This window comes from Labeo rohita, chromosome 1 (assembly GCF_022985175.1).
Source record: "Labeo rohita strain BAU-BD-2019 chromosome 1, IGBB_LRoh.1.0, whole genome shotgun sequence".
NCBI lineage: Eukaryota > Metazoa > Chordata > Actinopteri > Cypriniformes > Cyprinidae > Labeo > Labeo rohita.
Genome location: NC_066869.1, coordinates 37,685,345 through 37,697,778, shown reverse-complemented (window position 1 = coordinate 37,697,778; position 12,434 = coordinate 37,685,345). Strand labels below are relative to the sequence as shown.

At 36.7% G+C, this 12,434-nt stretch overlaps 1 protein-coding gene across 11 annotated transcripts in view; it reads left to right on the top strand.

The window, feature by feature from the left end:
• Positions 1 to 12,434, top strand: part of fat1a (FAT atypical cadherin 1a) — a 94,628-nt gene that overhangs the window by 51,793 nt on the left and 30,401 nt on the right. For 9 of the 11 annotated variants that reach the window (XR_007829067.1, XR_007829083.1, XR_007829074.1 and 6 more), the window contains exons 6-10: positions 684 to 894; positions 1,262 to 1,330; positions 2,125 to 2,264; positions 11,476 to 11,751; positions 11,873 to 12,083. Coding sequence is in view for 8 of the 11 variants with exons in the window: in XM_051127473.1 (XP_050983430.1) it covers positions 684 to 894; positions 1,262 to 1,330; positions 2,125 to 2,264; positions 11,476 to 11,751; positions 11,873 to 12,083 (907 nt within the window). In the remaining 3 variants the exon portion in view is untranslated. The remainder of the gene's footprint in view (positions 1 to 683; positions 895 to 1,261; positions 1,331 to 2,124; positions 2,265 to 11,475; positions 11,752 to 11,872; positions 12,084 to 12,434) is intronic. The other 2 variants (XM_051127637.1, XM_051127549.1) reach the window with 1 other exon arrangement.

The window sequence follows — 12,434 nt, the reverse complement described above, 5'->3', positions numbered from 1 at the left end:
AATTTTCCAAAATCATGTTTTTTATTATGCTATCATGTTTTTTATTGTGTTTTATTGTGTTAGTTAGCTATATTTTGTAGTTATTTTTAATTTATATCAAAATAACCCAACTGCAGTTTGACTGAGATTAACTGGAATCCACAAAGAAAAAAACATTTTTGAAAATTAAAAAGTGTTATCTGTTTTCGCAAATAAACTCTTCATTTAATAAAATGAAAATTTAATTTAATGGAAATCACAGAATTTGAAAATAAATAAATAAATAAAATAAAACAAAGGCCTTTAAACGTGTAATTTTTGTTAAACTTTCAATAAATTGCTGTTAAATTGTTTAATCATTTCAATTAATTAGACTCGTTTTTTTATTGATATTTTCTAGAAAGGCTAGAAAAATTAAAATGGAAAAAAAACGTAATCCAGAAAAATTAAAATGGAAAAAGAGAATTTGGAAAAAAATAAAACAGATTTAATGGGCCCTTGCGTGTCTTTTTAGTATGACTAACAGACTTATTTATTAAAAAGTATTATTTTCCCTAAACATATGAATCGCAAAGCCATTATTCTTACTGTTTTATGGCCTCTGTTGGCTTCCATATATTTTAAACATTACTGTTATGTACTCTAATTCACATTGCAGTTGCATTATTTGATTTTACATATTCTGTTCAATATTTATCCACCAGATTAAAGCGGTGGATAATGGTCGACCCCAGAAATCGTCCACCTGCCGTCTACACATCGAATGGATCCCCAAGCCGGAGCCGAGCGAAGTCCCTCTGGCATTTGACGAGCCATTTTACTCCTTTTCTGTCATGGAGAGCGACCCCGTGGCACACATGGTCGGGGTCATCGCTATGGAACCAGTGGATACACCTGTCTGGTTTGAAATAACAGGTACGGTGGAAGATTTTGAAAGTTTGTTCTGTGTCGGTTTGACCTGTTTGACGATTACATTCTAAAGCTTGGATTCTAATAAGTAACAAACTAAGATGATGAAATCTTCTAATGAGTAGAGGAAGATTCTTCGCATGAAATAACCTCTATCTTTGTGTTTATCTTCTCAATAGAACTGTCATAATATGACTTAATAGTTTGCATCCTCTTCCTGTCCCTTTATCTTTTAACCAATCTTTTACTGACAGCTTTTACTTTCTCTCTCTTTCCTGCTTCCTTATTTTGGAATGGTTTGGTTTCTTCTGCTTCTCTCTTCCTGCTTTCCTCCTTCTGTTTGTCTCCTTGTTCCTCTTCTTGGCTTTGGAAGAGGACATGGCGGCTAAAGAGCTGTTTTACATCGTTCAGATGGCTTGCGACCTGAACTGCACTGCAGAAGGTATCTGCCGCAGATCTCCTAATTCTACTGTGCGTGGCCATTATGAGATCTGTCATGTGCTTTTGTACTCGTACTGTTGTGAGTGTTTCATATTGGTTGCACCAGGTCCCAAGTGTTGTTTTTTCTTCAAGTGCTTATAAGCTGGCAATGAAAAAGTTAAATCATTAAATCAGAATTATTTATCTCTGTCGACTCTTTGAGATGCATAAAGAGTAGCTTGTTTTCCTTGCCAGCCTATGCACTTAATGTTGTTGACTTTGAAGGCCCAGTGCTCACGTTCTTTCATGTATGGTGTTTTGTATTATTGTTATATATGTGTTTGGTCATATAATCAGAAAAAGATACATACTGCTGATGAGATCTTATACATTTGTATAGTATAAATTAATGAACTGCGTATTAGGTTGCTGAAATTAATTACATATATTTTAACAAACAAAATCAAAATTATATCAGTCAAATAATTTTTAAAACAAAATTTTTACCATATTTTTCCTCATTTTTTATTGTGGACCTTATTTGTCATTGATTCATGTTTCTAATAATATGCATTGTCTTGCGGGTTTTCACACACTAAGGCAGCAATATGGCAGAATGTATGTCAGTCAGCTATTATTGTGGCATACACAAAAAGTGTGAAACAGTTGCTGCGAAACCACAAACGTGACACTGTGACTTTTGCCACCTGCGCAGTTCTCTTTTTCTCTCGCTCCTGTCTTCAACTGCCTAACTTGTGATGATGGCCGTCTAATTTCCTGTCCATTTTGGTTGTGGTGAAAACCTCCTCTCAACAGGTGGTAATTCTGACAGTCGATTTGAGGTGGGGAAGGCGAGTGGGACGGTGATCGTGGCCCAAGCGCTGGACGCAGAGCAGAAATCCCATTACAACCTGACGGTGGACGCAACAGATGGCACCAGATCTGTCAGCACGCAGGTAATTGAATTGCTAATGAAGTGTTTATGGAAGCAGAGCATTGTGTGCTCACAATAGAGGCTTGGGCTTCTTTTTTAAGATCAATGCGAGAGGCAAAAAACGGCTTGGATTTTTTTGTACAAGTATATTTCACTGGTGGCAGGGAAGGAAAAGCAACCCAAGCATTTCCAACTTTCCAAATTGAGTTTCTTTCTTTGGCTGCACTGGCACTGTAGGTCCCTAAGGTCTTCCCTAAATAAGCTCATATCAGCCTTCAGGATTAAAAAAGCAGCACAACATCTTGCTATTGATGCGGATGTAGATGAGTCCAGCGAAAGCACAAAAGCAGAGTCTTTAAACCTGATCCAAAAAACATGTTTTGCAAGGATTTTTTGAGGTATATTTATAGATACTTTCTCCACCTGTGCTAGATTATAAAATATTCTAAGAAAAAGCTTGAATTAGCAAGCTTTAGACAGTTTTTCAGGTTAGCTATTGTAGACATTTTTTGATGTCTGCAGGTTTCCTAAATGTTCTTCAAATACCTCACGTCACAACATGCTGGCAGACATTCCTCGTCCTGCCGGACGGAGAGTTTTTGGCCAGGGTTCCTGGAATCTTCCATTGTCTCATTCCTGGAGCGTGTGAGGATGAAGCTGTCTGGCTCCTTGCATTTTCATCTTGCTTTCTCTGAAAGTCTGACTGTCTATCTCTAATTCAGTTATATATTTATCATATTATCCTATGAGAACATTAACTACACCTTTCAATCATGTGTATCGTAAGTTAATTCTGCAAGGTTTTTTAAACTTGTCAATTCACTTGGACCTTTGCATTTGTTTAACTCAGCATATGGCATAATTCTAGCTGTAACAATTTAAACAGTATATTTAACTTGTGAACTTATGTTTAGCTCTTCTTTATATTAGTTAATTTTAACTATTTTTGAATTTTTGGAGCTTGGTAAATATTAGTCACAGACACAGAGATTTACTTTAAATTTCACCAAGCTGACTACTCACTAAAAACTCCCACAGATCATGTTTTCATGTTGTTTTGAGTCTTATTTAGACATAACAAAGTGGTTATATCTACGGGAGTTGTTTATTTGTTTTTGGTTTTTTTTTAAATTAGTCTTCCCATTAACGCCATTATATTGTTCATTCCGTGAACGTGGAACAAGCACAAACACAAGAGGCAAGATTTATCGCATGAACCAATCACAGTTGAACACATCCGGTCATATCCAATCATATCGCTATTGAGGCATTGCCTCCTCTCATGTCACTTTTCCCCATTTATTCTCAATTACCCCCCACCAAACTCACTGCACACTTTAGGGGGTCTGTTAAAACTCAATGAGCTCAGGGGTGATGAGAGAGATGCAGACTCCCGCTGTAACTTTAACTGCTGGTGTCACTGTTGTACAGTGTTTTGAGTGATTCATATAATTTATAGGGCCTAAGCACCGGTGGTGCTAGGACCCTATTGGAATTGCTCAGTTTCTTCTTCTCCAAAATGAATCCCATTTTTGAGGGCCTAAACATGCTCGAAAACTCATTAAACTTTGCACACAAGCCAAAAGTGGGGAGAATTTACATCTGATATGGGTTTCAGAAGTGGGTGTGGCAAAATGGCTCGATAGCGCCACACAAAAAATTTAAGGAAAAACCCCTCAAGCTATGTTTTACATACATGTACGAAATTCGGTAGACAGATGTAACACACCAATACTTATAAAAAAAAGTCCCACAGTATGAAGTCCGAAACCCGACAGGAAGTCGGTTATTTTGAATTTTCTCCGCAAGTTTAAACACCAAATTTGGTCAGTGTAATCTAAAGCCGTTTGTGACGTTAAATTGCGAAGATCTTGGGTTTTCATTGAAGGGAGTGTCTATGGCGGCCTGACAAACTTCAATGTTTCGCCATGGAAAAAGCAGTTGTTGTAACACAGCCGTACAGTGTCCGATCTGCACCAAACTTCACATGTTTGCTGGCCTGGACACATTCAAATGCCAATATTATGTTAGAATCATAGTGCCTGCTGCCAACATGAAATGACTTGTTTTACACTAATTTAAACATGCAATGTTCAATCTGCACCAAACTTCATATGTTTGATAAAAGTCCTGGCCTGAAGACACCTACATGCCAATATTCAGTAATAGTCATAGCGCCACCAGTTGGCAGCAGGAAATTTGGCACATATAATTGACATATTCCTCCTATATTTACCACTTTAAATGCATGTTGCTCACCGTTCCCTGTTTACCTTAATCCTCCGGGTAGCAGTGAGCGCAAGTGCAGGGGCCCTTTCAACACCCCTTGCAGCTGTCATTAGTATTATATTGTTTAATATTGGCATTGTTTTATTTTTGTACTACAATTTTTTCTCATCCAATATTTTGAGGAGCCACTGCCTCCCTTGCCTCCTCAGAAGAAACGCTCCTGATAACGTGTAAAACACGTTGCCACTTGTCTTCCCTACATCATTTATATCATCTCCAAACAGGCTACACAGTTTATGTGCTGATTTCCTGTTGGATCGTAAGTAAATCTTTGCATATGGTCCTAAAGAGGTCACTGAAGAGCACGGCTCTCTGGTTGAGGGCCGTGTTTGTGCCCTCACTCTCTCGAACAGAGCCTCCATTGTGATCGGCCCCAACCCCCCTCCCAGGATATGTTTAGGCAACACTGTCGGAACTCTCTTGTGATCAAGCAGACCACTGTGGCCAATGATACCACCGCACACATACATTCCTGCACGCAAAATTAACCGCCACGAATATCCTGAACCGAAGCCCCCGCCATCCAACTCTCTATTACTCTTATTGACGAAATTTCCAAACACAAAGGCCGTGACATGACACTGTGAGTCTTTGCACTGTAGCTCTTCAAATAGCTCTCCATCGGCCCAGCTTAATCTGAAGCCATTGTTGGGCCCTAAGAGCTTTCAAGTTGAATCAGTTACAGTTGTCACATTCACAGGGCACAGAGTGCAGATTTCAGTGCCCTGCATCTGGCTTTGGCTGGACCTGCTTGTGCACACATTTTTGTTGGGTTTATCATGTTGATGTGGTAAAAATCATAACTGCTTAAGGGTCAGAAAAATTTGTTGACCTATGAAGATTGAGGCTTTGTTGGCAAACGTTAAACTAGCTCTAGATCAGTGATCACGTCTGATGTTAGCTTTGTCAGCTGATCTACTCTTGGTCCCCTGTAACAAACTGATATTAAAATTTTTATATGAAAATCAACAACAGACAATAGCTTTGGGGTGAGTCTCAAAACAAATATGGTTCTTATTTCATGCCATAATCATAATAATTTATATTTTGCATAAAGAAAATGAAGAAAATCTGGGCGCACACTTTAGTTTGGGGACCAGTTCTCACTATTAATTAACTACCACCTTTGCCTTAATAAACTCCTAATTTGCTTCTTGTTAATAGTCAATAAGGTAGTTGTTAAGTTTAGGTAGGAATAAGGGATCTAAAATATGGACATACAGAATAAGGCATTAATGTGTGCTTTGTAAGTACTGATAAATAGCCAATATGCTAGTAATATTCATGCTAATAAGCAACTAATTAATAGTGTATTTGTTAGACATATTGATTGATATATTGCCATTATTAATATGTAAATTAACTCTTTTATTTCTAAATTTGCATTCCTATAATGTTTTTAGGCTTTTTTAAATCTTAATAATTCATAGTTCATAAACATGAGGATTTTTTTGCATGATTCATTTTTTTTGACACAAGAGTAAAGAGATTTTCATTAAAATAATGTGCAAAATATTAAATGTAATTATAATAATACAAATATAAATATGTATATATATATTAGTTCCTTTTTTAAACATAATAAATCATAGTCGATTTCTGAGAAAGATTTTTCTTTGCACAATTCAGATTTTTTGACAAGAGCAAAGACAGTTGTCATAACAATAGGGTGCAAAATATTAAATATAATTATAATAATAATAATATAATATTATATTCTTTTTTAATCTTAATTCATAGTTCATGATATTTGTGAGAGATTTTTTTTAATAATTCAGATTTTTGACAAGAATAAATATATATTTATATTTATAATATATAATATATATTTATTTATTTTTATTTTTTATTTTTTTTAATCTTCATAGTTCATAATATATAAGAGATTTTGTTTTGCAAGATTCAGATTTTTTGTAACAAGAGTAAAGTGAATTTTATATATATATCACATTATTTGAATAATTTTATTATATTTTATATTACATTTATTTATGAAATATGACCTGGACATATTCTTTTAAGTGATATTATAAATAAAACCCCTATTAAATTTTAGAATCTCTGGCTTGTTTTAACATTTTCCAGGTGTCTCAGTCCTGGTTCAACTGTACTTGACTAGGGAAGACAGTTTGTTTTTCCTTTGCAGACATTCTCGGTACATTAAACCACCATGACAGGAGGTTTCAGTTCACTTGCTAATTAGTAATGACAAAAGTCAGTTTATACTCAACACCTTCAAATACCTCTGTAAACGCCCAGACAGGTGCTGGAAAGAAACAAGGCCAAACGAACAAATCAGGCAAATATTTGCCCTTAAAACATTAAAGAGGTGATATTAAGTGCATGCCTGCAGGCTTTCATCTCGCCTTACAAAGCAAGAGAAAGATGGATGGGTATTATAATCCATTTGAAGCTTGTTTCGTCTTTGATTTTTTCATTGACCAACTAATGAGTTTGGAACCTTGTTGCATTTGGATGCAACTGTTTAATTTAAGCGTGCGACCCAGCGAGTATATCTGCAACTTTATCACGCGCCAGTTGTGTTTGAAAGAAAACACAATCTTAAACAGATTACAGCTGACGAGGAGGGGTTTTATTTATTAGTTTGATTTATTTGTATGAATTTGTTTACCCCTGCAAGCCGACTAACATACGTTTTTAATCACAAATCTGCATTCAGGCTCTGCTTTTGCCGTTGTATGTCTAGTGACCCTCTCCTGGAGCGATTAGCTCTCTCCTCCTCGTGAAGCCGCATATCTTTGTTTAAATCAAAGTCATGTGTATTCCACATGGGCTTGCCAGACCTTCTCCATGCTCTATTTTCATTGTTTTTGCCATTTATCTCCACACTTTTTTATCTCTCTTTCACCCCAATCTCAACAAAAGCACCACATTTCAGACAGGCAATGAGGGATTATGATTATTTTGGAAGGGAAGAAAAGAATGCAGAGGGGGAGGAAAATGTATGCTGGGTGTAATCCTATTTTAGGCCTTCTGAGAGAATGTGTGGCAACTCTGTGTGTTTGCGACTGTGCCAAAGTCATTTTCCCTAAGACATGTCACATACAAAGAAATATGGGGATCTGGCTGAACAGTGCCCATTTCTGTCTGTGATTTCTTACTCTTAAGAACAATATCCATCATTGACTTTTTTCCTCTGACGAAAATGACATGATAACTCAAGGCTCTACTCACATTTGCTAGTGGAAATTACTGTGCGAATGTGAACTTTCTTTTTTGGCACCAAGTGACATGAAACCTAATCATTTTTTTTTTGTGTTGTTGTTGAATAGAAATCTTGTGTAACATTATAAATGTGTTTACTGTGACTTTACCAAAACTTTTGAACAATAGAGTAATATAATAACTGTGTACACCATAATACCTCTGTACCTGGCACAATAAAGAGGTTAAATCCAATAAATAGCATGCATATAACTACATAAGAGAGTTTTCTAGGTATGTGCATGCTTGTGATTTAGTAACACACTGCTTGAGACAAACAAGGCATTGACCACGAAGGTCGGTCAAGCAAATTGGATTACAGCTGCAAAATGAAACAGAAGGCCTAAAATGTGACCAATTTTAAAATGCAATTTAGTCTGAAGTCTAAAATTACACCTCTTGCTAAAAGTAGCAATGGTATGTTCCATGTTGTTGTTTCCGCCCATATATATATTATTGCATCTGAGATGCTTTAACCCAGTCTATCAGATGTCCATGTGTGGGAGGTAATGCGTTTGCATGCATAGTCTAAGTGGTAGGAGTTTATAACAGGAATTTCTCTTCAATAATAGGCTGCTAGCTTCTGGAATAGCCCCCCTTAGGAATCATCTGATGTATGTGTATATATATCGCTTTCACACATACTGAGCTCATTTTCATATACTGTTACAGTCCTGCTTTTCTCGCTGTCTTGCTCTTACTTATTGTGCCTCACTTCTGTTCCTCATCTTTCTCCTTTTCTGTCTTTCACACGCGCATCCTTCTTCATCTGTCATTCACACTCTCTGATCTTTTCCTTTAATCACTCCCTCAATCACCACTTCCTTTCGAATCCCTCCATCTGTCCTTCTTTCTCTGTGTGTGTTAGACATTAGTGGAGCTCCTTTGAGTTTTTTCCCATACATTTACATCACAGTCGTGAAGCCTGTCGTGCTGCTTCTAAAGCATCATGGAAAGCAGGCAGAATATAAACAAATACAAGCTACTTGTTTCATCTGTGTACACCAGTGCTTTCAGTTGACTGTGCTGGCATGAATTACAAAAAAAAGCCAGGCTGCCAGGCCCAGGCGGCACATCTCCAGGGTAAGGTGTGAGAAAGAAGGCAAGAGAAGAGAGAAAAAGGCAAAGATTTCTCTTCCCCGACCTTTGGCATTCGATAAAACCAAACATGTTCTTCTGGGACAAGAGACGTACTGATGCTGTCAGGACAAGTGTGAGTGTTGCCCACACTCACACCCACATGGGCTAATCTTAAGCTGAGAGCAAGTGGCAGCTAACAGCTAAGGGTTTGTTTTTTTTAATTTTATTTTTGGATGAATTTGTCAAACATGGTTGAGAAATGTATGTTCCAAAAAGAAATAATGATTTGACTGCAATTATGCCTTATGAAGTATTCAAAACCATGACAGAAGATTATAGTGTATCAGCATTCTAAGACATTTTTCGTATTGTATTCTGAATTATATTTTATATATTTAAATTTGGGGTCAGTATGTTTTTTTAAAAAAGAAATTAATCCTTTTATTCCACAAGAATGCATTAAATCAAAAGTGACAGTCAAGACGTCTACGGTGTTTAAAAAAAAATTATTTCAAAACTCTCAGTTGTGATGTTAATAAGAAATTATTCTTTAGCACCAAATCATCATATTAGAATGATTTCTGAAGGATCAGGTGACATTGAAGACTTGAGTAATGGCTGCTGAAAATTCAGTTTTATTATCAAAGACATTTTAAAATATATTAAAACACATACACACTGTGTAATTCTCAGTGTGACTTCGCTGAGAAATGCTTATTTAGATGACCTGCTCTTCTGTAATTGAGCTCTCAGAAATGTATTGAACTATTTTATGATTTAGGATTATGTGCACATGAATCAAATATTGATAAGGTTCTAATGTATCGATATATATATATTGATATATGACTGTATTAGTGGCTCATCCCAAGTTTAAGGTATATGAGAATCTCAGACATTTGTAGATATGATACAAATACAATGCTTGAAATTAATCGTAAGGCTTTCTAGATGTTGCAGTTTTTTATGGTTGCTGCTAGGTAATTCATTCAGTTATAACTCTGTGATATACCAGAACTCTCTCAGATATTTCAACTTTCACTCCCAACTGTCACTTGAAAACATATGTGACTAGTGGGACGCATATGTGGCCAATCCATTTGTGAGGATTCTGGTTTAAATCAGTGGACCCACGGTTGGTTGTTTTATGTAAAACACCGCCCCCTGATGGCTGGCATGCATTTCTAACTCTAATAATCCAATGCATCTCACCTTCTTTGTTCCCCATCCTTATAAAAGTATGTGCGATTGTATGAACACAGATTATTTAACCACACACTCATTTTACACATCTATTCTAGCCACTCTGGTTGCATTCATTGTGGAGCTTCCTGTCCACTTACTAATGTTCATCCAGAAGGCAAATAGACAAATAGTTGGCTTTGATTTAAAAAAAAAAAAATGACAATAGTTGATGTGTATGTGTTTTTGTCTCTCAAAATGACATCTCATACATGATATTAATGCATTAGCCTATGTACAACAAGTGTATGTACTGAGAATTGCTAAAAAGTCAAAACACTCATAAGTATGCAGTGGAATAACCGTGGCATTTCACTCGCTGTAGGACTTTAAACTGTTAATGAAACACATCCTTGTGCATTCACGATACAATCATTTCTAACCAAAGAAAATGTCAACATGCAGTGTTATCAAAACCAGCCACAACTCATTTGAATTCATGTTGGTTTTCCAACATTTATTGTTGAATGTAAGTCATAAGTAACCAGGCATTTAAATTATTCCCCGAGTTATTACAAATATTGATCTGGTTAATATCAAAGCAGCTGTGATAAGAGTTCTAAACCCCTAAGGTATGAGCCGGCAAACATAAATGAAGTTCAGTTTCATGATGTGCATTTAAAAAAAAAAAAAAAGAAAAAGAAAAACACTACTCTGTGTGGTCTGAACAACTAGTAGTTGACTAATCTGCACTATATAATTAGGCTAATAAATCAACTTAACACTGATCAGACAGCACAGCATTATATTTAATGTGGTAACTGACAGATATTCAGACAACTATAACACTTCATTCAACTATCGCATTCCTCACAAACAAACAGACCTACAGTTTATGCATAACCTTGCTCACAGCAGGGTTTTTTGAAGTCTAGTAGTAATTGTCTAGAAATATATTGTTGAAAGCAATTCATTTGTTACAAAAGCGCCGCTTTGATGGCTGTGGCGGCGGTGCTTTAAAGAGAATGAATTTAGACACATGGCTTACCTGTGAGAGTTTACCTTAGCTGACAGGCACAGAGATGTGGAGTTTTGTCTTTTAATTCATCCTTTTGAAATCATTTGCAGTAAAACGTAACAAAATATAGATAAACTCACTAGTCAGCCTCATTAAACAACTAGATGGTTGTTAGACTGGCCTGTCCTTACCGTCTCGCTGATCTTCCTCTCTATTTTGTAAATTAACGATTATGTTCCAGAGTTTTGACATGCCTTGGTGAATTTGTATATGGGTGTTTTAATGGACATTTTAAGAGCATTGATACATTTAGGACACTTTTAGTCTCTCACTCAGTTTCTCTATTATTATTCATTAAAAGAAATTGCCACATTGTAACTAGATCATTAAACAAGGCCTTACTTTTTTTAAATGATTTACTTATTGTTTGTTTTTACAGGTTCTTATTAAAGTTATCGACACCAACAATCATCGTCCCCAGTTCTCTAAGCCTAAGTATGAAGTGAATGTCCCTGAAGATACCCCACCTGATACGGAGGTGCTACGGATTACAGCTACAGACCAGGATGAGAAGAACAAGCTAACCTACACCCTCCTCAGCAGCACTGACCCATTCAGTCTACGCAAGTTCAGACTAGATCCTGGAACCGGGGTGTTGTACACCGCAGAGAGACTAGACCATGAAACCATGCACCAACATACACTAACTGTCATGGTAAGATCATGTGGTCTGCTACCTAGTGCTTGATGTGTTTCACATAAGCTTCCAATTAAAGTGTTGAAATTACTAGAGAATTGTTCTTTATATATACCTTCCTCCACCCTCCACACTGCAGGTACGAGATCAGGACATTCCTGTGAAGCGGAACCTGGTGCGTGTGATTGTAAATGTGCAGGACACCAATGACAATGCACCTTGGTTCTCTGGTTCGCCATATGTGGGCCGTGTGTTTGAATCTGCTGCAATTGGCTCTGCAGTGCTTCAGGTCTCTGCTCTTGACAAAGACAAAGGACAGAATGCTGAGATCATCTATAGCATTGAGTCAGGTATTCCATCTGATTGATCTGATTGCTCTTGAGTTTTATCCAATTTGTCCTGGAAACTACATATTGTATAAATATGATGTATGAAATGCCTGAAAACGGTAAAGGCAAGTAATTAGAAACAGACCACAGAAGCGGCCACTAGAGCTAAAAATGTGGGAGATATTGAATATGGCAGCCAAGGGTCCTGCGGTCCACCAAACTGTGAGAGTTTTGAAAGCAGAGCATAGCACAGATATGATGCCAAGTGGCCTTTTGAGAATGCACATATTTGAAATGTCTGAGATTACAGAAGCTAATTGAAATGTACTGTATGTGTGTGCATGAGACAGCAAACATTGTTCAGATCACATA